Below are 27,798 nucleotides of genomic sequence, written 5' to 3' on the forward strand. Positions count from 1 at the left end.
CTTTATTTTATATTTTTTTCATTACTTTGCATTGTGGAAAGGGTTTCCCTCCCTTAGCCACTAGTGTTTTCTCTCCCCTCTTCAGTTGGTGACTATGTATTTCTTACCTGCAGCTTACATTTAAGGCGGGTTTTTTTCTACATTTGTGCCTTAGGCCCGCATTGCATATCCAAAAGCTGTCAAAACAAGTTGGTTCACTTTCGCCCCATTTCATGCATCTCTCTCCGTCCAAGTCATGTATTTTTATACTGACTGTGTATCTGTTAAGGAGTGGTTTTCTCAATGGATTATTTTGATGATTTTATACCCAGGCCAGAAATGTATTTATTCTCTTAATAGAGTTATTCTCTTTATAAATATATTTGTCTTAAATAGATGAATAATTTAAAAAAAGTGTAGTTTGATGGGTTACATTTCGCAACAGTAAACTAAATTGGCATCCCAGGCTGGTTGAAGGGATTTTCAGGTGCCTCTTTCAGAATTTCAGCTCTGAACATTCTAGAAAAGAAAGCTGTAAAAAAAAGTGTAACCTGAAACTCAACATCAACATCTTTTACACTTTCAACAAAAAGATTTTACTTCAAAGCAAATCTGTTTCTTCTACCATTGTTCTCTGTATGAGATGAGATTGCCTCTCAGGTTGTGTCAGCTTTACTGGTTTTTTTTTTACTGTTCTTTCCACTCGAGCAATTCAATCGAGGCCATCTTGTTGCTCTTAAATGAAATGTATTAAATTGTCAGGGTTTGAGGAATACAATATATTCATACATATCATATAGATCCTACTTTAGTTTAAGAGGCACTATGATTATGTGGCTCAGCGTATAAAGGATAATGCAAGTCTATGAAAAAAAACTTGCATAATGCTTCGGGCATATAAAGGACACTAGGCCTTCTTGGAGTCATTTGAACAGCTGGGGCTCAAGATGATTTGCTCACTACTTCATGCACTCAAGACTCATGTTTTTTCTTGCGTGAGCTGCATTTGTTGGCGACTTTTATCTTGATGCGTCTGGTTCACTGCCTGCACATCCTGACTTGCTGGTTTAGTCAGTTTATAGTGTAACATTTCATTATCCCTTCATTTCTTAGGGCCAACTGTGTTTATAATGATAGCTTATTTCACTTGGAGTTGTTACCGGCGTCGTTCTCAAAAACACACTTAAAATCATTTGCACATTTTTTTTGTTCCTCTTTCATCATAGCAGTTAAGTGTTCCTTCATACCCATTATTTCTGTGTTTAAAATTAAATTTCATAGTAACTAACTATTATGCTGTAAGATTTCTGTGTTAACCAAAAATGATAGAAGATATACATTCAATAAAAAATCAACGAACACCAAAATATACAAACTAGCTACAATTGTATTTTGCATTACATGAAATGGCACCTACACTACACAATATAAATAAGTAATGGGGTGTTTCACTTGTAAACTTCAGGTATTTGTCGCATAGAAAGTCTTTCAAGGCTCTTTGTGTCACTCTTCAGGGGGAGAATGTTTAATGATTATGTTATAAACACAGCTATTTCTTGAGTCGGGTCTGAAAGGAACTATAATGAGGACAGCTTTAATTATGTAATAAATTAATGATAATTATTGGTGTATTGCTCTAAATGCAGCCTATGTATTTATATTGAACTTAATCATATATAACTGAATGGTTGTCTGTTTGTAACCATAAGAACATTTAAAGGTTATTCAAAGATCCCTTGTTGTGAACATAAAGTGCTATTTCCCAAAGCTGACTGCAACAACAGAGATGATAAATACAAACACATGGATGGTTGTTGTCTGGTCTTTACAAACTGTTTTTTTTTTAATTCACAAGATATTGAATTTATTTATTTTTTAAAAAATGTATTATGCCATGTGACAATACTTTAATGAAATAAATAAATATTAAATAGCTATTTTTATCAACTGACCTTGTGTGCAGTGTCCAGTCATTATTAAAGTGAGTTTTTAAATAAACTGCTATTATTATTTCCATGTGATTTTTGTAGAATAAACTGGTCATATTATTTCTCTAAAACCTACATGTGTACATTGCCCCATTACTTAAGTAAGAACAAGTATCATCTGTGAAATGTACTTGTGGTAAAAGTACTTATTATACAGCATATTTGAACCTGCAAGATTATAAAATTTAATTATTATTGCTAATGTATTTACATGTATGTAACATTTTAATAGTGTATCTGGTTAGATGGAGCTAATTTAATGTGTATATGCTGTTGGGCAGATAATTAGAAGTTAAAGGTATAGCAGAAAATATTTTTTAATAATTATTATTATTTTGCATGTAAAATTTAAATCTGTAGAGCAAGCAGCTAAACTATAGCTGTCACAGTCAAGTAAAAGAAACACACACACACACACACACACACACACACACACACACACACACACACACACACAACCATTTCATATGGAATTTGGGACAGTACGCCTATATTAGTGAAAAACTAAAAAGTTAAGTACATGTATCTCATCCCTTGAAACAGGTCAACATTCATTTGCAGGCTATTCACAAGATAGGAAAAAATATCAAAAGCCTGCGAACTTATTGCACTCAATCACAACTTATTTTGCAGCAATGACGTACAGTTTGTCCATGTGTGCTTCCCGTAGCCCATCCAGAGCATACCAGAAGTAAAAGGGGGCCTGTGAAGAGCGGACAAATCCAAAATATCTAATTCCAGGCTAACACACGGAGATAAAATGACTGTTGTACAAATAACCGCGTTTTAATTTCAGAAACGCTTGCTTCTTTACACTTGTAGTTAGCTTAATTGTGTGTTTGGCTCGTCAGTGAGCATTTTATTTTGAAACACTACTCGGAAGTCGTATGTTTACCATTGTCTGGCCCATTTGACAGCAGTGCGTATTTGTTTGCAGGAGTTGGGTTATAGACAGTGACCTTGTTTCTGGCAACAACTGACAATGGCATCCGACAACGGAATTCAGATACCGAGCCGTCTGCCGCTGCTGCTGAGCCATGAAGGGGTGCTCCTCCCGGGCTCCACCGTCAGGTTCAGCGTGGACTCTCCGCGGAACATGCATCTGGTCAGCCAGCGGCTGCTGAGGGGGACTTCTCTGAAAAGCACAATCATAGGAGTGATCCCCAACACCAGAGACCCAGAACACGACACCGACGACCTACCCACCTTGCACAAGTAATAAACACTCAGTTATACAAGATATTGAAAGGGGTGCTAATGTTGTTTTGGAAGTGAACAACATACCAGGTGACTGTACGGTTCAGGATCTCCAACCTGGGGGTCATGACCCCTCCACGCAGACAAACCTGAGGGCACGCAATTATTATTTTTCAGACGTTTCTCAAACCTGTGCCATTTTCTTGTGAATACTAAATATCTCTACCTCTTCAGGCGGCTAAAAATATTAAAATGATACAATTTGAGAAGGGAAAGCCACTCGTGGACATACATGGATAACCATTAAGGAACAACGTGTCCTAGTTCTAAGCAGGTGGCAAGTGGCCTTTCAGTGGCGTGGAAGAGTTTATGATACTAATCAGATGATTATTTTTCTTTCTGCGTCTAAAAGGACTGCCAGTTCTTGTCATATTTAATATTTAACAGAAGTTGCAGTGTGTGATTTGTTCTAGAAAAGTCTACAGTCACTCCTCTAAAATTGAACAAAGTTATGTTCTGTGGTTTGCCAAGCAAGCATTGTCAGGGGGCAGAAATGGCATACAAGTGCCAATTTCCCAAAACAAGTGGCTTTTTTTAGAGCACAAGCCTCTGGTTTCCCCCTCCAGGTCTAAATGCAACATTCATACTCTTTCCCATATAATCAAAAAATGAGGGTGTAAAATCATGTAAACCGTTTATTATTTTTAATTCATTTATTTACTTTTACATGTATACCTATCTATCTTGTTTATGAATATCATAATATAAGTGGATAAACAAGAATACTATGTTTGTATACTTATGATAAAATGGTCAATGTCCAGTATTACACATTACACAATCTAACCTCCAGTATTGAAGAATTGAAATTTGATCACAAAAAAAGGAAAGTCTACAGTTTAGCAGTGGGCCTGCAGCCCAGCCCAGAAAGGTGGACTTTAACCTTTCACCAGCTGTCTATCGGGTCAGTCTGGTTACTAAGTAGCAATTGTTTGTCTCTCTTTCGACCACAGTTACTGGAAAAAAAATTGTGGTACACTTTGGTAAGGCACCCAAGTTGAATGGAATTAAATGCCTATCATCTTTTCCCTTTAAGCAATACAAGTGTCGTCAGAAGGCTTCTACTCTGTCTGGCTGCCACTTGACATTAAATCCAGGTCTTTATGTCCTAGCCACTTGCAATCCCATTATCAGAAACACACCTTCTGTGTGCATGGAAGAGGGTTGTTGAGTCAGACACCATCGCCATAAGCTTCTGTTCGGTGAATGGATGCATAGCTATAAGAAGCACATTGTCCTGCTGAACTGTCATACTCACTCATAGTCATATTTAAGCTGCTGAGCTTTTAAGAAACTATTGGAGCTGTCTCACTAAATTATTTGTAAATATTTGTTAATAAATTGTGGGGATCTCACATCTCAGGAGTCAAGACCTCCAGACACAAATTCAGTATTTATATATGATGATGAGTCCCGGATTACAATCCAGCTTGTTTTCCTAGAAGAGTTTTTAACAACTTTCTTCACTTTGATGAGAAATAAAAACGCGGAAAAAAGATTTGGTTGAAGCTGTAAAAAACTTGTCTCTTCGAGGCTATTGACATAAGACTTAAATTAGAGACTACCACATACTACAGCACACCTGCTGATTATAATAGAGTTGTATGAAACCAAAGAAGGAAGTCATCGAGAGGTACTGACCAGATCCACAGTGTGAAGACTGAATCTGAACAAACTTGAAACAATCATGGTCGATTATTGTTTACTATAACTGAATGCCGCTATAAGGCTCAGGACAGGCTTCCTCCAGTGAGTTGTCTTTCATCACCCACCTCCTCTGTCTCACTGTCTGTGTTTCTGTCTCTGTTTCTGCCTCTCTGTAGAATTGGTACAGCAGGGATAGCAGTGCAGGTGGTTGGCAGCAACTGGCCAAAGCCTCACTACACCCTCCTCATCACTGGATTGTGCCGCTTTAGAGTGTCAAGTCTACTAAAGGAGCGACCTTTTGTCCTGGCAGAGGTAAACTTTCTTTAATATCAGACAATAGTTAATCTAATCAACAGCCCCATTCTCCGCATTATGTCTCACTGTAAATGATGAAAACTGCCCTGCATGGGTCCCTGTGCACGTGCACGAAAGAAACAAAACGGGTACCCATTCATAGAGAAGTTGGTCCATAGTGGTACTTGAGGTCTTTAACCCAACAGGAACCTTTAATCCTAGTCACCCTCTGAAAGTCAGTAAAACTGACCATTGCATCTAGTATAAGCCGATACTTAAAGGTGCCATGTGGAGTTTTTGTGCGAGCATGAACAAACAAAAAAGTGACTTTTACATTTAGTGTTTTCTTTGGGCATTACCGTTACTAACTATAAATCAGCAGAATGGTGTGAAGCCAGCAGCAGTGTGTCGTGTCACCTCCTTTCGTATACGTTTACATATCCGTCTTTGTGCGATGCAACCAAAACTGGGTCCCTTTTTGTAAAAACAATACTCCACAACACTACCTGTGGTCAAAAACTCCACAAGGTACCTTCAATCTCCTAATATGGCTATTTCCAATGAAGCAGTGACAAGGTGCATTCCTGATTTGGGGCCTCCTTACTTTTTTTTTTTCTTTTCCAGTATAGGACAAAAACACATGTCACTCAGTATATAACACATGCAAATGTGGACGCTGTCAAAGTGTGCCTCTCTTATTGGAAAATGAATTGCAGGTGGAGCAGTTGGATAAACTGGAGCAGTACACAACCCCAGCAACGGAGGGTGTCACAGCCAAAGATGGAGAGCTGGGAGAGCTGTCCCACAAGTTCTATCAGACCGCTGTACAGGTTTGTTTCTGTGTGTACCTTGTGTATGTGGGACTGAGGAAGAGAAAGAGAGTTAGTAAACAAAAAAAACTGAAAATATTCTGATTATTGAATTAAGTTAGAGGATTTGGCTCAATCAAGGTTGAAAGTCCACAAAATGTCCCACAAACATGTCACAAATTACTGCTTGTTGTCCTAGAACTACAGAACAATGTCTTCTTTATTGTGTTATTATTATTTACCTTATCTTTCAGGCAAAAAATGTGAATGATTCAATAACATGTTATGACAATTACATTAAAAATGAAATAAAATAGATTAAATTACAGGAAGAGAAGGAGCTTCTTGTCATTCATAAAGAGTATTTACATGACTGGTTCCAAAGTTTTGCCTGTATATTAACCAGTATCAGAGTTACTTTCTACAGTCTTTTTTTCCAGTTGAAATTCCCCAACCCAGAAGCTACTGAACATATAATAAAACTACATTTTGCTGTCAGCCCAGCTATTGAGCCCAGCTATCTTTATTCATCCCTCAGGATTTTTCTCTGGGAAGAGCTGCAGGTTGCAGGTGTTTAGCACTTATGGAAGTCAGCAAACCTGTAAATCAAGACATTTACGAGACGCTTATTCATTTAATAAAAAAGGCTTCATCCTAAGTATTTGCTCAATAATTTATTCCTGAGCTTTACCAGAATTCCTGGAGAACTCTGGAATGTCAAAGGTTAATCACAAGAAGCAGCAACATTTATCTTATCTGTTTAAGGCCAGCAAATTTATTTGTCTTCAAGGTATTTCAATGTGCAATACATAAGACAGGAAAGATACACAAGGCAATGTAAAAAAACACACAGGAAAAACATTTAAAAAAGATAATTAAATACAAGTAAAAACTAAGTAATACACTGTGATGGGTTGGACTTAGGCCATGAAAACAAGTCTTATTGTGTCATAAATCAAATTTCACTGTGTGTGTTTTTGTTTTTGTAGTTATTAGGTATGTTGGACATGTCAGTTCCAGTGGTGGCTAAATTCAGGCGTCTGTTGGACAGTCTGCCCAGGGAAACTCTACCTGATGTGGTCGCCTCCATGATCCGCACCTCAAACAAGGAAAAACTACAGGTGAGGTGAACTGTTGGGTCTGTGTCACCCTACGTTTTTAAACGTAATAACTTAAAAAGAAGAAGAAACAGGATGTGACAGACCGTTTAAAGCCACTTATTTTAGTTTTTTTTTTTAAATGTGATTACTACATCTTACTGCATGGAATATATTTATAACAATTTATGTTGTAGAGAAACGAGGCAATCACAGCTGTTAAACCTGTGCAAATAAGACAAATACAAACCACTCTCAAAGGTTGAAATGCACTACTAACTTTCCTACCAAGCAAATGGCGTCTATGCGCTCAAAAACAGTCCAGTTCACAAAGATCAGTTCTAAAAGCCCCATATACAGTGAAACTACTAGCATCTTCAGAAAGTTGGTGGTGACCCAAGTGCATTTATAATGGATGTCGGGCATAGACTTTCCAGTGATCACGGCAGCATTGAATGCCATATCTTCTTTTTTCCTACTTTCCTTTCTTTTGCTTGAAATCATGCCAGTCTTATGTTGTACTTTTGAAAACACCAACTGCACCGACAGACAGACTGGGATATGAAGATCCAAATAGTGTTTTTTTTCTGTTAATTTAAATTCCTTGCCTCTGCACCTAGTCGGTCGGGACTTGGATTTTTCTTTTTCTCTCTGCCAGTGTTCTGCCTGCTGTGTTCTTGACGCACGGCAACATTTATTCTTTACCACATGGATAATTACAAACAAAAACGATCAAATTGCATCAGCTGCAAAAGTGAATGGGCACTGTAATATTATCAGGGCAATTTAGTTTGGTAATGGGACCTTGAGATTCGCCCCTCAGTGTTCCAGGGTTTGATCTGTAGGAGGAAAGGTGTAATGGAAAATCTGCCACAGTCTTTTGTCGAAGCTACTACCGAATGGTGCCAGTGAGATATACATACCTAAGAGTGTGCTTGATGTAAAAACTTTCCCTGAGGTGAATGTTTTTTGAAATGAGGATTTGTGTCTCCATGTGTGCTGTACAGGTCCTGGATGCAGTGACCTTGGAGGACCGATTTAAGAAGGCTCTGCCCATGTTGACCAAACAGATAGAGGGACTAAAACTGCTGCAGAAAACCAGAAAAATAAGTCCTGAAAATGAGAAGAGGGTAACAAACATTTGCATTTATCCTTTTCCTTTCAACCATGTCTATATTTATATGCCTGTTTACCTCTCCGTGTCTCATCTGTTCAGGTGTTTTCAGTGCGTAAAGGTGGGGTGCTCCCGGGCCGGCAGTTCAACCTGGATGAGGAAGATGAAGATGAAGATGGCGATGACATTGCAGTCTTGGAAAAGAAGGTTCACGGAGCCAAGATGCCTGAAGCTGCACTCAGAGTTTGCCTCAAAGAGCTCAAGAGGTGAACTGGCCCGGTTAAGCCCTGTCATACGTGTTCTCTCTGTCCTCTCTGCAGTTTAAAATATGCCTTTATTTGCAGTAACTTTCTAGGGCAAACCCTATCTTTGATTTCACAGTTTGAAAAAGCAAATATTTTTGTTTAAATAATGGCACATGCTGATGCTGATTCAGGATCATGTACCAATCATTGCATTTAAAAAAGGCTTTCATATGAAAAAAGCTTGATTATTTTGTTTTACTTAGAATCCAACGTTTTAAGGGGAGACGCTACAGATAATTAGTGTAAAAAAAGATGGAATATGTCACAATGAAAATTTCCCAGTTTATTACTTAAATTAAGACAAAATGTTATGTTTAAATATGCAAATTAGGCATTATCTAATGCTAACTTACTTTCAATAAAAAAAAAAATCTTCAGCTGCAAATAGACAAGTACCTAAATAAACACCTAAATGTCTATTTTCATTTTTTTCTTTCCATTTGTCTGAGATAAAACTCAAAATAGCCCCAAATCTTTAAATTGACCAGTGTATTAAAAACAATGTTTTTGCCAGGGGTGTCTCTTAAAGCTTTTGAACTCTTTCAATACTCTTTGATTTCACAGCCCCACTCCTTCTCTGTTTAATGCTTGATTTCACTGACAAGTCCCGTCCACAGTCTGACCTGTGTTACACTTAATCTTATTCATCTGTATTCAGATTAAAGAAGATGCCTCAGTCCATGCCTGAATTTGCCCTAACCAGAAACTACTTGGATTTGATGGTAGAGCTGCCATGGAGCAAAAGCACCAAAGGTAAACAAAGCTTAAGGTTTCCCTTAGCGGAGTCCAGGTGTACAAACTGTATGAGATTAATACTATACTATACCTTGCCTCATGTTTTAATGCTAAATAATGCTTAAATGTGGTGACTGTACGAGTGTTGTCATAACTGTGTCGAATATGTCACCGTAATCAGTCTTGCATTTTTCTGGTTCGCTAATTTTGCTTTTGAAGCGTGTCTGCTGGAGCTCTCTGTTGTCTTTGAACTGACCAAATTGCCATCTCATCCCCATTGGTCCCACCCAAAACACACCCACACACACACTCTTCAGACTGCCTGGACATCCAAGCTGCTCGCACTCTATTGGACAACGATCACTATGCCATGGAAAAGCTGAAGAAACGCGTGCTGGAGTACCTGGCGGTTAGACAGCTGAAGACTTCTCTGAAGGTTTGTCTTATAGATCAGACCATAAAACGTAGAAAAAGTCTGGGATTTCTTTAATGTACCTCATATTTATCTGTGAATTTCATGCCGTTGCTTTTGTCTTTAGGGACCCATCCTTTGCTTTGTGGGGCCCCCAGGAGTTGGTAAGACTAGTGTAGGACGCTCCATAGCCAGGACCCTGGGCAGAGAGTTTCACCGCATCGCTTTGGGAGGCGTCTGTGACCAGTCTGACATCCGTGGACACAGGTATCATAAGATAGCATCTCTACTGGAGAGTCTATAGCAGCGCATAGTTTATTGATTTACTCACACTTACAGTGTCTTTTGTAACCCTAGTCAGTCTAAAAGTCATGAGAGTTCAGCAGGCAGATCACGCAGCTTGCCCTTTTCTGTCTGAAGGAGTCTTATCTCTATCAAAACACACACACTCATCTCTGGCTGCAGAGCTGATCTTGATCCTGAGAGCTGATTATAAAGGAACAGGACAGAGTTGAGACACCTTCTTCAAAGCCAGATGAAAACAGCAGGAGTGCAAGGGATAAATATTGAATTTTTTCGGTTAATTATTCAATTTGTTCAATAAAAATATACTTCCTCTGAAAGGTAGACCACTCTAGTTGTTTGGTTGATGTTCTTTCTGTGAACCCCAGAAATGGCACATTTAATACTTTCAGCTTGCAAATTCTTGACACATTTACAACAAAGAACTTTGTGTCTGCAGTCTATTATTACTGTTACATGGTAATGAAATAAGTTAACAACACCTTCACACATGTATTTCTGCACTTATCTGTCACTATTTACACAGTAGATCAACTCAAATATTTCTCATCTCTGCAGACGCACGTACGTAGGGAGCATGCCCGGCCGCATTATCAACGGTTTAAAGACGGTTGCCGTAAATAATCCTGTGTTCCTCCTGGATGAGGTGGACAAGCTTGGGAAGAGCCTGCAAGGAGACCCTGCAGCTGCATTGCTCGAGGTCAGCTCTGTTTCTCTCTCCAAGATGACGTGTATAGTAGTCTCTAGAGGAAAGGATTAGTGCCACATGCAAAAGATTTCTTTGAGTCCCGATCCTTTTCAGTATCACAAGTATCACATGTCTTCTTTGCTTTTGAATCCTACCTCTCTGCTCAATTTAATGGTAGACCTTAACCCTTTGCTAAAATTGCTTCCTCAGCTAGTTTTAAACTGTTTTTTATGTTTAAACCAACCAGCTATTTGAGATTAATTTTATAAATTTGACTTAACCCTAAATATATGCACAATGAAACAGTCTCTATATATATTCCCTTAGGTCCTGGACCCAGAGCAGAACCACAGCTTCACAGACCATTACCTGAATGTGGCCTTTGACCTCTCCCAAGTGCTCTTTATTGCCACTGCAAACACCACAGCGACCATTCCCCCTGCGCTGCTGGACAGAATGGAGGTGCTGCAGGTACCAGGTGAGTTTAGGTGCAGAGAGTCACTCATCTGTATTATTGAGGTTTCTGCATGTAGTCAGGAAACGGAGGAAGCAGCACTGTGTCAAGCCGCGTATCCAATCATGAACTCCAACCTCTCAATTTATTGCTGAAAACATATTTAGATGATATACTTGCCTGAGTAGTAATTTGTAACTTATTCACATGATAAAGTCCATGTTTTTTGCACTTACTGTGCATTTATCCTACACCATGAACTGCTCCAAACCCTGAAGAAGAGTTTGTAATAACCAAGACACTTGTAATATCACCTCAGTTTGATGGCAAACTGATGTGGCAAGTGGTGGTTGCCTTCGTTGGTTGAAATTGGGAGCTTTAGGCATGAGGTGGGAATTTGGTAAGAGTTAAGGTAAGAATATCAGGGTAAGCCAATCAGACGCAGAGAGGGCGATCATGCCTTCACCATTGTAGGATTCGACACAAAGAATGCCATAAAATAGAAAATATCTCCTCTTCTGCTGTATCAATTTAGCTACTATTTAACTACTCTTAAACTGTTAATCGTGATTCCGACAATGTTATAAGAGTGCACTGCTAAATCCGTGGAGTATTTAATGTAATTAGTTTGGATGATTTACTGCTTTGGGGGAATGATTTATCATGAGTGTGTGCCTTGGTGTTTCAGGTTACACTCAGGAGGAGAAGGTGGAGATAGCTCACCGTCATTTGATCCCAAACCAGCTGGAGCAGCATGGATTAACACCTCAACAGCTGCATATACCACAGGACACCACACAGGCTATTATCAGCAGGTACACACAAATATTCATCAAAAACATACATAATGAAAAAAGGAAACTAGCTTAATTTAAAGTTACTACAAGGAACTTTCATTTTGTATTGATTTTGGCAGTCCCTATGGATGAGAGCGGTAGTGTTTCTGAGCCCCAGATTCCCTTAAGAAAACCTCTCTTTTTACTGCAGCAGGATCAGACAGTCTGCTCCATGCAGTCCTGGATGTTTTTTCCGTGCCTCCTTTCCTTTGGCGTCCCCAGCAATACGGCCTGGGTTTCCAGCAACTACTAGGATACATTTCTTTTAAATATTTCAAGCAGAATCCAACCCAGTGGCACTGATGACTAGCATTAATAAATACTTAATAGAAATAGCCAAATCATCTTACTTATGTTAGTTGTGTTATCAGTTTATATTCAGACTGTTTCAGTACCAGTTAAAAGTTCTTGACAGTAACTTTAATCTCAAATGAATTATCGACAAAGTAACATTTATTCCATCTCAAATGATAATTTATTTTCGCACTGGTGCACTATCAATGAAAGTCACACATTTATTCCATCTACATGGACATGATAATTAATGCCATATAAAAAATGAATTCATATTTACATCATATGAACATATCAATGAACAACATTGATATTGGAAAATTGTCCCAGACATATATGGAACTAGTGAAGGACAGATGCAGTGTCCTGACAGGTGCCATACACACACACTGTAATATTGGAGTGGAGCACAATTATACTCTAGGATGTGAGGTTAACTTGGAATTCCACTTCTGGTCATGACAGTGTGTCGTTAACTGGTCAGTTGGTTTGACGGCTATTTGTTTGTAATGTTAGGCAGTGCTTTTGACCTTTTGATCAGATGGAACATCTCCCAACCAGATAGTACAGCCTGATCAAACTGTCTGGCATGTTTAAAAAAATAAGACAGCAAACACGGAGCTGCTGATACAAAGGCTCTCAGACTGTTCAGATGGCAAGCAGTATGCTGCCTCCAGACCGTCAGAGCCTCTGTACAACACTGGCCTCACTCCAGGCTTTTAACTACAGAAACGGCCAACAGCATACAGCTTGGGGTACTCCTGATTTTACTGGCTTTATCTTTTTTGAAACAACAAGAAACAGAAGAGTTCCATGTGATTTTGGGTTTAGTCATAGTGAAAATAAATAAATTACATTTTTGTCTGGACTTCAGGTATTTGAGCATATCAATTTAGTTAATTTCGAAAGGATAAGACTTTGTTCAGTTGTTTTTTCATAATGCAGGACTAATACAAACTTTCAGGATTATTTTTTTTTCAGGCTTACCACATTTGCAGGTCAGACCAAAACAACCACTAAAAACAGCTTGTTTAAAATCAACTGGTTTTCCTACCATTTGTGTTCCTGACACACTGATCATTGATACAAACCATGCAACAGAAGCACCAATGAAACCTCATCCCCCACATAATTGTATTCGTGTGTATGTGTGTGTGTGTGCGTGTGCGTGTGCATGCACTTGTTTTTTCCAGTTACACCCGTGAGGCCGGCGTGCGTTCCCTAGAGAGGAAGTTCGGGGCGATTTGCCGGGCAGTGGCTGTGAAGGTCGCCGAAGGTCAAAGCGTCACCACGACAGATGCTTCGACCTCCGAGACACAGCAGGGGGGTAAGAACCTGGGCTCTCCTTTCTCTCTTTGTCTCAATGGGAAATCTACAGGCTCTATTTTTCACTTCTCATGTGACGGTATACAAGATTATCCCGATAATTAAAAATCACCATGATCAACTTCTTTTTGAGTGTTTTTATCCTGATGGACGATACAATCCTACATAGTACCATCCCTATGAGCAACACCTGTCAAAACATCTCCCATGATAAAAGCCTATATTAATGTGTTCTAGTGAGGTACCTCAGCTGTGTGGACATCCCATGGCTGCAGAGTAACAGCCTATTAACACAAGATGTCTCCAGTCAGGATGAATGGGAATCAGCAAAAGTGACAAGATTGTTATACAGCAGAGTATCAAAGGTTCATTTGCAGTTATTTAAATAGAGACGTAAGGAAAGAAAGACGAGTGGAGAAAGAAATTAGAGCAAACAGAAGATATCAGCAAGTCATTTTCTACTGCTTTGTAGAAAAACCCTCTGTGTTGCCAGGTAACTCATGTCAGGGACATGCAGTACAAACGTGTGTGTGTGTGTGTGCGCGTGCGTGCGTAATCTCCTCCTCTTCTTCTTTCTCTCTCTCTGAGGCCTCAACTCCATACTTCTGTTTCTCTATACAATATGTCAGATGTGTGAACAGTTCCAGCATGCAGTGTGTTTATATGCATTTTAGTGATGTGATTATTCCTCACACTCTGCTGCCACTTGATTTCCACAAACCTATAAGTAAATGTTTTTCTTTATAATCTGGTATTTAGCCCTCCAAAATGTGATGGGAATTCATATTCAGTAAATTTTCATATGCTGCATCATGACTTAGTTATACGACTAACATCAGTCTTTCTCAAAAGGATTCAATTCATTTCATGTGTGCTCAGACAAGGCAGCCCCCCCAGAGATGCCCATAGTGATCGACCACGTTGCCCTAAAGGATATCCTGGGTCCTCCTCTGTTTGAAATGGAGGTAAGCAACACACTACAGGGGTCCACAATCCAAAATTACAGACTTGCAGAATTGACCGCTCTCGAAACTCATGTAAAGGCCGCCTGTGAAGATGACTCAGAGCTCCACAGCAGCTGCTGTACATAAAGTCAGAATATCGCAGCAGGTACATGTCAGGCTTTTCTATTTATCTCCTATTAGCTTTATTTTCAAATTGTCTTTCATCTCACTTCTCTTTGTTCTCCTCCCTCTACCCTCCTTCATACTTTTTCATCTCATCACCTCTCTCCCGTCTTCACTATTAAATCATGTCGTCCTTTCGTTTCCTGGATGTTTGAAGATTTCCTTGAATTCTCTGTTTTTTTCTCATGATTATTCAACCAACTACAACTTTACAGATGTTTGTTGCGTGTGTTGAAAGGTGTCTGAGAGGCTCACCCTGCCAGGTGTGGCTGTGGGTCTGGCCTGGACCCCCCTCGGTGGGGAGATTCTGTTTGTGGAGGCCAGTCGGATGGAGGGAGAAGGTCAGCTCACTCTGACCGGTCAGCTTGGAGACGTTATGAAAGAATCCGCCCATCTGGCTATCAGCTGGCTCAGAGCAAACGCGAAAACATACCAGCTCACCAACAGTGAGTTCACACTATATATACTGAACATTCCGGCAGGTAAAGAGTGAAATAGTCTCATTAACATGCATTTGAACCCGACATTTGTGTGGGTTTGAACAGTGGTGGGCGGCCCAGACCCGCTAGAAGGGACAGACATCCACCTCCATTTCCCTGCTGGAGCTGTCACAAAGGATGGCCCCTCTGCAGGTGTTACCATAGTAACCTGCCTAGCCTCACTGTTTAGCGGTCGTTTGGTCAGATCAGACGTTGCCATGACAGGAGAGATCACGCTGAGAGGGCTGGTGCTGCCGGTGAGTCATCACATTTCAACACATAATTACAGGTAAATGTTTTAATTTAAAAAACAATGTTGATTGGTCTGTTTTCCTCAGGTGGGCGGTATCAAGGACAAAGTCCTGGCGGCCCACAGGGCAGGAGTGAGGCGTGTCATCCTCCCTAAACGCAACGAGAAGGACCTGGAGGAGCTTCCAGCCAACGTCCGAGCCAACCTGGACTTTGTCACAGCCGCAAACCTGGACGAGGTGCTGAACGCTGCCTTTGATGGAGGGTTTCCAGGGACGACCAGCACCCACACACAGCCTCAGCTGACCAGCAAACTGTAACACACCGATGAAACACACATTCACACGCACACACACATACAGTGACCCTGTGAAATGAAGAAGGTGTTCCTCAATAGTTCTAACAAAATAGAGTGGTTCATCAGCTTGGACATCTTAGTCTAATGACTTTTGTCATGTTATTGATCTGCAACTGTTTTAAGGTCCTTTGCTGTTGAGACTTTCATGTTCAATGGATTATTTTCCAATTGAATAGATAATTTGAGATGAATTAAGATACAATCTCTCTGTTATGTGAGGTTATACTGGCATGGCATCTTTGTTAATCACATATTGGCAGTACAGCCATTCAGATTGTTGTCATGTTGGTGCCTTTTGGGGTTCAGCCTCAGTTTTGTTGGACTTTGTGAATGTGATGGTGAAAACTGATAAGTGTTCAGATGGTCTGTTTTAATGACTATCTTAATTGTGTAGGGTGTTCCTAATGACTAATTTCCCTGACGTTTAAACGGAAGTTTAAACTTATACATATACTCTTTGACTGTGTGAATGTGTATAAGAGCCATATGAAATTGTTAATCACATAAATCAATAAACAAAACAGATTGTAAATTCTGCTGAAATCACTGCTATCCACCTTGGAGAACAAGGCAGAGTGGAAGTGAGTCAGGAGCAGCTGTAGAGCTCAGATCAGAGCGGCTAGCCTATTTGGTGAATGTTTACCAGTTCTTGAAAATGTAGATTTTTAAATATATTAGCTGTGGAAATCTTACAACAATAGACTAGAGTTAGTTTTATCAATACAGAATGTATCAGATACCATAACGAGGCCCTGTCTGTTTGAGGTGTGGAAACAGTTTCTCTGAAGTATTAATATTATGACAGAATCTTAATCCAAAATGCTTTTTTTCTGGCAGAATTAATCAGACCCATTTAATGTCTGGAGTCTTGTGCATCATGTGTGCCAAGCCGACATTGTGTGTTTAGACAATTCATAACTGTATTCATAACTGTATTCAATGATAATATACATGCCAGTTAAAATTACTTGTATAAACTGCTTTATACTCTTGCTTTAACCTTCAATCAGCTAGATGGAAAAAAGCAGATACAGAACACAATTTTTTCCCAACTCTTGAAAATCAGACTTTTTTTCATTTACTTTTCAGTACTTAGATATTTTTGTAAAGCTTTATATATATTTTAACTATACATACATTCACACTCACGGGCAATTTAGAGTCTTCAATGAACTGCATTGTCTTTGGACTGTGGGAGGAAGCCGGAGAACCCGGAGAGAACCCACGCTGACACAGGGAGAACATGCAAACTCCACACAGAAGGTTGTCTGGCCCGGTAATTGAACCCGGGCCCCTCTTGCTGTGAGGCGACAGTGCTAACCACTACACCACCGTGCAGCCCTGAGTTGCATCAGTATTTTAATAAAGGATTGTTGACTGTATCTTACATCAGGTGATATCTATCTCGCAGTACTCTGTGCATACAGTATGTCCTGCAGATAAGAACACACTGAATTTCAGCAAAAAGGTCAGTGACAGGCAGAAGTCTGTAACCAAATTTGTGTTGCCTACTGAGGTGCTGACTAAAGACTGGGTAAAAAAAAAAAAAAAAAAAAAAACTTTTATTGAAAAGATGAGTGGTGTGGAAGACTGTGGTATTAATTACTTTCAGATAAGACACAAATCTGATTTGATGCTATCATGATGCACTTGTGTTCTAAATAACTAATTAAGAGTTGAATTAAAGATGCTTGAAATCTTGAAAGTGTTTTTGTATTCCTTCAGATGTTCCCATCCTTCAGTGAGTGACTGTATTAAACACGCACAGGGATAAAACTGTAACCCAGCTGAATCCAACTAATGCGGGAAAAAAAGTATTTTCAACTCTGCGCCACAGATGTGATTTTTTTTTTTCTCTCTCTCCGATGTAATCTGAAACACCAGCATGCAGTGTTTTGTTCCCCCCATATTTAGACAGCCATAAAACTATTCATAAAACCATGCAGAACATTTTGTTATACATACATAAAAGCAAAGTGCATCAAAAGGTGTGTGTGAATTCTTGAAATATACATTTCTTACAAGCAGTGATATTATTTGACAAAATGTTTTTGTCAAATGATAACATGCAGCTCCTTATGTGTATTTGTCTCATCATTAAAAAGATGAGTAGCAAAAATATATATACAGTATTCAACTTGCAATAACTGAGTTTGGCCACCTGGGGGCAGTGGTAAGAAGCTGTCAACACAACATTGCACTGCACAGCATGCACTTGAAGTTTGCCCACAGGCCATTTGGCACATTAATCATGGTTTGGGTTAAAATAATAGGCAAACTTTTCTCAAGTGTAATTGGCATCACCCTTTTTTATGTTGTTATGGCAAACTTGTTAGCAAACAGTTGCTTATTTACACATCCAGCAGATAAGGAAACACATTTGCATATATCTGGAGTATGATGCATGTCGAATATTTATGCAGGTTTCTTTTCTCCCCAAAAATGCCCACAGGAAATATCTGGCATTTTAGCTTCTAAATGCTTTTCTTATACACCAGCTAGAAGATGCTAACGTTATCTACCATTTGAATCTCAACTTCAAAAACAAGCAAACATATTTGGTCAATTTTTTCCTCAGATCATAAGTATGACTAAAAGTTTGAAAATCCATCAATATTGGCCCTAAGGAATTTGGTGTAATTCACTCTGTCAGAAATAATTTTTCATACAAAGATGTCCGACATTAATTTAATACTTCTTGGAGCCAAACACTATGGAGTTTGTCTTGCTTGTATTCCTGGATAATGTAATCTATAAAAGCCATATATTCACCTTAATCAGGTCCTCATTAAGATTATTTTACAATAATTAATTGTTTCGTCAGCAATTATCATTTTATGTAAAATGCTGTAAGAACTCACAAAATCATTAATGAGGAAGAGCGGCCCTTAAAATGTATTCCTGGGGGACCCCATACATAAAGGTTTGCTTGAAGAAACTTAAGACCTTCCTTTTTGATAGCGCTTATAGTTAGGGCTGGTTCAGGTTCGCCTTGGTCCAGCCCCTAGATATGCTGCTATATGCCTAGACAGCCGGGGGACTACCTAGGATACTCTGAGCTCCTCTCTCCTCTTCTCTCCCTCCATCTTTATGTATTAATCCCCTATTTATGCACATTACTGATTTTGCTTCTTCCCCGGAGTTCTTGTGCTTTCTCGCCTCGCAGGTTCCCAGGAATCAGGGTTATATTTGGACTGTCATCGTGCCACCTACTGAGGCCCTGCTGACACCCACTACTACTACCACTATCATTATTAGTCACATTACTATTATTATTGCCTGTACTATTACGCTTATTGACTTGCTTGTACCCTGGAGTCTTTGTGCTTTCTCACTTCGCAGGCTTCTATAAATCGTGGCTGTACCTGGACCGTGGTCGTGCATCCTGCTACGGCCCTGCTGACACCGACTGCTACCACCATTATTATTACTAGTCACATTACTATTACTATTACCTGTACCATTAAGCATTTTAGCTTTACTTCCACCCTGAAGCCCTTTTGCTTTCTCGTTCTGCAGGTTTCCATGAATCGTTGTGGTACCTGGACCGTAGTCGTGCCTCCTGCTGTGAGCCGACTGACACCCACTGCTACTTCGATTATTATTATTAATCACATTACTATCCCTATTTTCATAACTATAATTCTACTGTAATAATTGCTGCTGTTATTATAAGTAGTCTTATTATATGAATCATTTATGTCATATACATTGAATGTGTTGTAACTCTGTTATGCTGTTCATTCTGTACACATGACATCTATTGCATTCTGTCCATCCTGGGAGAAGGATCCCTCCTCTGTCGTTCTCCCATAGGTTTCTTCCTTTTTTCTCCCTGTTAAAGGGGTTTTGTTTTTCCTGTGCCGATGTGAGGGAAGGACAGAGGATGTCGCATGTGCACAGATTGTAAAGCCCTCTGAGGCAAATTTGTAATTTGTGATTCTGGGCTATACAAAATAAACTGAATTGAATTGAATTGAAACAGCCATAGTATGGTATGTTGAAAAAAGTAAAAAAAAAAGTTGTCAGTTCACAGTTCAGTATGTTGAGAAAATAAAAAAAAATCATAGTGTAGTTAGTCTAAAAAAGTCATAATACAAAGTCATACTATAGTATGTTGAAAAAGTTAAATAAAAATGATTGTATGGTACGTCAAAAAAGTCATAGTATAGCATGCCGTAAAAAGTACAAATGGCAATATCATAGTATGTTTTAAAAAAGTCAAAAAGAAATCATAGTGTAGTAACTCAAAAAACTCATAGGGAAGTACGTCGAAAAAAGTTAAAAATAAATCCTAATATAGTATGTAGAAGAATCTTAGTATAGTATGCAGAAAAAGTCCAAAAGAGTCATAGTATGTTATGTCGAAAAAAATAAAGTACAGTATGTCAAAAAAAGCTAAATAATATTCATACTATAGTATGTTGAAAAAAGGCAGATTATAGTATGTTGAAAAAAGTCTGACTATTGTTTCCGCATAAAATCATTAAAAAGTCATAGTATAGTATGTCGAAAAAAACATGGCATAGCAAGTTGAAATAAGTCAAAGCACAGTAATCAAAAAAGGGCAAAATCACGGAATGCGATGATGTCATCAACTATAACCAGGTTCAGAACACATAACACCAAGACTCCATTAACTAGATTGTCATTGTACAACACAGATCAGCTCTGAGCAACCACGCGCTTTTATTGAAAGAAATACAACATTTCTTTTTATAGGATAAAGATGGAGGACAAGAACATGGAATTGAACACTTTACAAGTGACAAATGAAGACCAGCTGAGACATATGGTTAAACATCTCACAGCGCAACTGGAGAATATGCACACCATTTGCAAAGAAAATTCTCTGCTCCGTGCTCAAAATTGTCTCTACAAGATAAATGAAGAGGAAAATTTAAATGATCAGAAAAATGAGAAGTCCGTCAAGAGACAGATCCTTGAACTGAATAACCAGCTAAAGATAAGAAAAGAATTGTCTCAAACCTGGAAGGAAGAACGGGAATATTTCTTTGAACAGGAGGAGCAACTGAACCAGGTGACCAAAGAAAGAGACTTCCTGAGTAGGCAGTTGCCGTTCAAAGAAGAATGTCTTCAGTTGAGGAAGAAAAACAGAGACCTGGAAGTGACCATGAGCAAGCAGGAGAAACAGTTCATGGAGAAAATCCATGTTCTCGCGCTGGAGGTGGAGAAACTTCAGGAGAAGAAAAGCAAACTTCAGGAGAAGAATGAAAAACTTCAGGAGGAAAGAAACAAACTTCAGAATGAGAAAAGCCTTATTAAGGAGGAGACAAGCAAAGACCAAAAGCAGGAACTTGCCCAAAAACAAAGAGCACTTATCATTGAAAATAGGTGTTCTGATCTTGAGAAACAGCTTGAACGGGCATTTAAAGAGCTACACATCAAGCATCCACCAAATAAATGGACCGATTTGTTCTCGGAGAAGCCCTTTGACATTGCCATGCTTTACAATAAGCACATAGAGTTAGTAGAAAAGCTGACTGTCGAGCGCAGACGTCGGGATAGGAAGGATCACATCATACTTGAAAAGGAGAAGAAGAATGATGAGCTGAAGCACAGCATGTCAAGGCTGCTGCCTCCTGACAGATTTGAGTTGATCCCCAAGTGCCAGTGGGTAATCAGAGAGCAAAGTAACAAGATCAGTGCATTAATGGCACAGGTTGAGATGTTCAAATCAAAAGCTGAAGAGGACAAGAGAGAGAGGGAGAAATTGGTTGACAAGGTTGCGGCCATCAAAAAGAAGTACCTGAATGGGAAAATGCAGAACACAGATCTGAGGGACGCCTTTAGGAGAAGTGGAGCCAAGCAGGTGCCTGAAGAAAAATCAGGTGTTATCAAGGTCCCTCCCAGCTCTAACGTGTTGCTCAAAAAGTCCAGAGAGAAACAGGTCAACACCAAGACGCAAACCGATCCCAGCATGCCTCCCACCCATCGCAGATAAGTCCCAGCTGGGGAGCGCCACCCTTTAATAAAATCACACTCTTTTACTCTTCTTGTAACATATTTTGATGACTCTTATTTCCTTCACCAAAGACCAAGAGTCCGTCATCTCCAAAGAATGTTTCTCACATTGTTGACAAGAATCTGAAAGACGTGATAATAATGCCGCGTCTTCACTTGTACAGATATTTTTAAAACTGCCATTTTCCTCCACGTTTTTGCCCATTGGTCCACACGCAAATGGAGTTTTAGGTCACAAAAATGAGTAATTCAAGCTGTAGATTTTCTTTAAAACTCTTCTTACTTTCTATCTGTGTGGACATGTAAAATGAAGTGTTTGGTAAACGCTGACATCTTAACATAGCAGATGGTTTCACTACAACAACAACCAGTGAAGATCTGGCTACTGCCCCGCGGTATTTCGACCGTTCCCCACTTTCAGTGGCAACATTTTGTATAACAACACTGCCAATCAACATTTTCTTGGGCTTTCATCTCCATTTATTTTAAAGTGCGGCAGCACCAAATGTTTAGTATGTATAAATGAATAATATTTCTTTACTGTTGTTTACTATTTCTTATCACAGCCAAAGGAACATAAGCTCATTGCATATCTAACAGGTTGAACAAGGTGACAAAAAAATATATAACGCTCACTTTAGATACATTTAGTAATATGACAAGAACATTCATTTTGTAGATAGTCAGCAGGTGTTGCTATACTTCAAGACAATTTCCCTCAGGAGCTTTTAACTACTAACAGGGATACTTTTGTTCAGTGGATGATTTGTGTCTTTGAGAGAAATGATTACTTTTTACAGTCAGTTAACTGTTCATCCAGTCAGTTAACTGTTCATCCAGTCAGTTAACTGTTCATCCAGTCAGTTAACTGTTCATCCAGTCAGTTCACTGTTCATCCAGTCAGTTCACTGTTCATCCAGTCAGTATACTGTTAGGCCTGGTGGGTAAAGGCAATGTATTTTGTTAAAGACCAATTCGGTTTTAAAGGTAAACATTGTAAATGTGTCCCAGTTTATTATCCGTTTGCAGTGTATGCAAATTAGATCAGTTGACAGGAAGTCAACATGGACCCAGGCTGTGTCCTAGCAACGCAATTCCATTGAAAAACGCTAAATCAGAGCGTTTCAGACAGAGGGTGAATACAGGTATATTCTGACAGACAGTTTGAGAAAATAAGAGTTATTTTTTAACATCAAAGCCTGTTAAAATGTTCTAGTAGACACAAAAAATACAAGTATGAACCTTGAAATTAGCACAATATGTTACCTTTAAAAAGTATCCTCAAAGTAACGGAACATAGAAGACTCTCTACTGAAAAATGTGACGAGTATCTTTATGTTTTGGCCACCAGTTTTAATAATTTCAACTTTAAAAATTTGGTTTTGTTGGTAATTTTGGCTTGGGGGACGAGTATAAATGCTACAACACCTATGAGCCTCTGCCACTGTTGCCATGGAGAAGAGGCAAATCAGAGTGGTAGCAAATTCAAAACGCTTTGTTGTTAGAGTTGAGAGCAAAAGTCAGCACCATAGTTCGACCCAGAATTTAAAAATGACATATTTTTGCGCAGTAAAAGTACCTCATATTTTATGTACACAGGCTTATTATACCTTATACTTTTTTGCAAATATAGAGAATAAATAACCCCAGCTAAACTGCTCAAAGTTAACTGGCTCAGTTTAAAGGTACAGTTTAATAAAAAGAGTCTACATTTTTCCTCAGCAGTGCTATTTCTCAGTCCAGATTGTTTTGGTGTGAGTTGCTAAGTGTTGGAGATATCTGGCATAGAGATATCTGCCTTCTCTTGAATATAATGGGACTGCATGTCACTGGGCTTTAATTATGTGGGAACTACACATGACCGTGAGGCAGTCTATGCACTAACATACAATTCCATAACAAACAACAAGTGGTTGTCCCGTAACCACAAGGTTGGTGGTTCAAACCCCTCTACCGGCAACATGCCGAGGTGTCCTTGAGCAAGACACCTAACCCCAAGTTGCTCCCCGGGCGCTTCATTGCAGCCCACTGCTCCTCCGGGATGGGTTAAATGCAGAGAAATAATAATTATTATTATTATTATGATCACTTTTTTTTTTTTGAGTGAAGGAAGTTTTTAGTATCTCAACCACTTTTTTCGGAAAAGTGACATAAATAAATATAATACCTTTGAAAACGAAAAAATAAGGTCTTAAATTGTTTGAATGAATTTTGGAAGAATCAAATGTTTTGCTCTTCAGGATGAAAACATTTGAAACACTCCAGGAGCCTTACTATGGTACCACCACACTGATTTGCACACAAGAAATCTCATAATCTAACAGGCTAACAGGCAAGTTCTCTCACACAACTTCCCTTCTCCGTTCTCTACACTGGCTCCCTGTAAGAGCTCGCATCCAGTTTAAGACTCTGGTGCTAGCCTACAGGGCAGTGAAAGGAACAGCTCCTTCCTATCTCCAGGCCATGGTCAAGCCCTACACCCCCGCCCGACCACTTCGCTCTGCTGCCTCGGGGCGATTGGTTGTCCAGTCGCTTAGAGGTCCCTGCGGCCGATCCACCCGGTCACAGCTTTTTTCTGTCCTGGCCCCTCAGTGGTGGAATGAACTCCCCACTGACGTCAGGACAGCAGAGTCGCTGCCCATCTTTAGGCGCAGGCTGAAAACTCACCTCTTCAAGAAGTACTACCCGGAGCCTTCCTCGTAGCACTTATTGCACTCGTATTAGTTGCTGCACTTACTGTATTCGTATCAGTTCGCTGCACTTATTGAATTTGTATTTGTTTACTGCACTTATCCTATTCGTAGTAGTTTGTAGCACTTACTATATTCGGATTAGTCTGTTGCAATTATTGTTTTCGTAGTAATTTGCTTCTGCACTATACTTTTGCTCTGGCTTATGCTTTAAGATGCTTGTTTAAGAAAGGAGATGCACTTATGACTTCTGGTGACTAGTAGTTCTCTTGAATACCTATGTTGAATACACTTCCTGTAAGTCGCTTTGGATAAAAGCGTCTGCTAAATGACTGTAATGTAATGTAATGTAATGCTTTATCATCAGTTGAATAGCGTTTTAATTTTATATTGTTGGTGTAATGCTGATTTCAGCCTCTAGGAGCTGCTATTTAGTCTTAAAGGAAAGAACCAAAGTGGCCCTGCAGAAGGTGAAACAGTCTTGTTAAGTGCCAGGTGCTCTCTCTATACTTTACCACAGCATACATCACCTGCATATCATGGCCTTTAATTCATCACATCCCTCCTTCCCGGTCTCAACCGGCCCCTCTGGATCAACATTTCCCCTCTAGTGAGTTGAGGACCTTAATGTATAACCCGGAGGCTCTTGGGGTGGGCTTAGAATACTGGCAGCATGCCCACTTGTCATGGCAGATTATCCCGCAGGCACAGTTTATACTGTGTGCTCTTGCATCAGCTGATTTAGGTGTGGTCCCTGCAGACAAGCTGAACCCCTGTGACCACATGATGGCAGGAAAGGGAATGTAGAAAGGGTTGAACCAACATATCTGGATTTGTATTACACACCAATTCATTTTGCACTTGGTACTGTCCAATTCATGATATTGAGATATTATATATATATGCACCACATTATTTTTATAGTGATGAAATATATAAACTCATATGTGTAACTGTTGGATAAAATGTGCTCATTTGAAGGAGTTCCATACTAAATCACTCTGGCGGAGATAACAAATAAAGCTGTCTGTATGGTGTTCTAGCCACCCTTTATCTTTAACCCATAATCTACTAAATAAACCGATATTGAACCCTTTTATATACACTTGATATTTTATGCACACTTGATTTACGTTAACATGGCTTAAGTTGTCCTGGTTACAGTGGAACAGAAGACAATTAAGTGTGTGTTTAGTTAGCCAAGGGACAGGAAGTAGTGATTATATTGGTAATGTTCCAAACCTTAAACAGTCAATGACATTATCATTGGGCTCCTCCACTTAATGGAACAATTTGGCAAAGTGTGAATTAGATTTCAACTAATGACTTACTTTCTGTTTATGACACGTAGGTGTGTAAATAAATGAAGGTATAGAGAAAACATTAGGGACATGAAAGTTAGGATTTCGTCTGGTTGCCTGGCAACTGGTCCCGGCCAAGAAATAATCCAGCAAAGAACCCCAAATGAAATTGCAATTGTCATCTTTACACTTTTGTTTTTTGCATAATAAAACAAATAATAATTAATTAGTGAGCTTTAGGTGTGCTTATAAGCAGATGTGTTGCCTTCAATGGAGCCTGTTCCCGTTCCCAGTTATTATTCTAAGTTGAACCAGGGGCTGCTGGTTACAATCCGTGTTTATGGTAAATGTAGTCCAGTGAAGAAATAAATTCCTCAGTGCATGTTATGTTTACAAGAAAGCAAATTTCTCCTGCTGCGGAGCTGTGCCGGCTGTGCCTTCACGATGCATTTGTGTGAGAGAAAAGTTTGCTATGTTTGACAACTAAACAAAAAAATGTTAATGAAGGAAATCTTCTTAGACCAAAACAGAAAAACAAAAGCTTACACATTACGAATTCAAGTTTCTCTCTTAAATGGAAGTAAGACGGTCTTGAACGCCTTGTTAACTCTTAAAAAATTCAATCAAATGGGACACAAACAAAATAAAACTCACCAAAAATGTCCAATGTTCCAAATATCGGCAACTCTGGTTTGGTCAAAAGTAAATCCTTAAATCACTGAGTTAAAACGTGAAAATATGGCAGTTTTCCCCTGCTGTAATCTCTCTGCAGGGGAAAACTCCAGTTTCCAGTTTATCTTCTGGATCCTGAAGGTCTCCAGCACACCTCTGTCCTAGTGTTGTAGTTCTATGCAATTCTTCCTTGCCCCTAACGACATCACTTTGACGTGACTGAATGCAGGAAGACCAGATTTAGCAGCTGAGCCCAGAAAACTTCAGGCATTTTTTACACTACATCCCCAACTCAGATAGATAAGGTTGAAAAGCTACAGATTTTACCTTTAAGCGTATAGACATGAGAGAAGTATATTCTTTCTTGTCTAACCCTCGTCCGGAAAGCTAAATTATCATATGTACATGTCTTTTCCGATGTAACAATCTCTCTTTCTTTAAATTGAATCTCAAAATACTTAAAAAAAAAAAAAAAAAGACAAATTACGATACCATCCACCTGTTCTGACCTCTCATCACCACAAATAAATCTGGTCCAGTCTCTTACCTCCAGACAGAGATCACTGTGCCACCTGCAAGCAGACAGAAAACATGTCACAGCACAAGCATTCGCATCTCTGCAAACATTTCTTCCGGGATTTTGAGCAAAAAAACTAGAGCTCTTATGCTCAATACTATTAATGTGTTCCATGCTGCCTGTCTGATCTACCTATCTGACCTCACAGGCTGCCCTACATCCAAAGACCTACTTAACAATGATAAACTTGGGAGGCCGACAGATGCACTGAGGACAGTATCACTGGCTCTTTGCTTAAGAGTTTTGGGCTACTACACTTCACCAACACTACACTCTGCTTGTTTATGTTGCAGACTTAATTATCACTTCAAAATCAAACAACATTGATCTAGTTTGACCTTAATTGACCTTAATTAGAAGCTGAAAAAGTAAACGTGGATCATGATGAAAGGCCTTGAAGTGTGAATTAGCAGTGTCAACATTTTAGCCAGAGACTCTTTTTTTTCCCCCGATGAGGTAATAAGATGCACTGATTCACACCTGGGGGTTTCCCGGCACAATCACACACAGCATGACTGTGCTAAAAGGAGGCACAGTGGGAAATAACCACTTTAACCCTGGACTTAACACAGTTCAGTTTAGGTTCCTTCTGACTGGGACCAGAACCTGTTAATTACTGGTCACAAATCATTTTCTACAGAAAACATAAAATATGAATTTGCAGAATGACATTATTCCTCTGGCAGCATGACCTTCTACCTTTCTGTGAACAGAAACGAGAGACGACAATTAAAAAAGGAGATGTCATTCAACACAAATTTGCAAGCTCCCTAAATTTTTATAGATACAATATTACTCAGGTAAAAGAGGTTTTCTTCTTCG

The 27,798-nt window shown here is 39.3% G+C and overlaps 1 protein-coding gene across 1 annotated transcript; it reads left to right on the forward strand.

Moving 5' to 3' along the window:
* Positions 1-2,649: 2,649 nt before the first annotated feature.
* On the forward strand, positions 2,650-17,725 carry lonp2 (lon peptidase 2, peroxisomal). The gene is made up of 17 exons (XM_054620299.1): positions 2,650-3,182; positions 5,048-5,183; positions 5,882-5,995; positions 6,964-7,095; positions 8,079-8,201; positions 8,288-8,451; positions 9,149-9,243; positions 9,543-9,661; positions 9,765-9,904; positions 10,499-10,640; positions 10,956-11,106; positions 11,771-11,897; positions 13,406-13,539; positions 14,418-14,503; positions 14,904-15,111; positions 15,211-15,401; positions 15,483-17,725. The coding sequence occupies exons 1-17, from the start codon at positions 2,950-2,952 to the stop codon at positions 15,711-15,713; spliced, it is 2,526 nt and encodes an 841-aa protein (XP_054476274.1). The 5' UTR covers positions 2,650-2,949; the 3' UTR covers positions 15,714-17,725.
* The last annotated feature ends 10,073 nt before the right edge of the window (positions 17,726-27,798 follow it).

The sequence above is a fragment of the Anoplopoma fimbria genome, chromosome 19 (assembly GCF_027596085.1).
Source record: "Anoplopoma fimbria isolate UVic2021 breed Golden Eagle Sablefish chromosome 19, Afim_UVic_2022, whole genome shotgun sequence".
In the NCBI taxonomy this organism is placed as follows: domain Eukaryota; kingdom Metazoa; phylum Chordata; class Actinopteri; order Perciformes; family Anoplopomatidae; genus Anoplopoma; species Anoplopoma fimbria.

Bases quoted from the DNA above. Each gene is read 5' to 3' on its own strand.
- lonp2 (XM_054620299.1), top strand. From the start codon at position 2,950: ATGGCATCCGACAACGGAATTCAGATACCGAGCCGTCTGCCGCTGCTG. The intron at 5,996-6,963 runs GTTTGTTTCTGT...TTGTTTTTGTAG, and splicing joins TCTATCAGACCGCTGTACAG to TTATTAGGTATGTTGGACAT. The intron at 11,107-11,770 runs GTGAGTTTAGGT...TTGGTGTTTCAG, and splicing joins GGAGGTGCTGCAGGTACCAG to GTTACACTCAGGAGGAGAAG.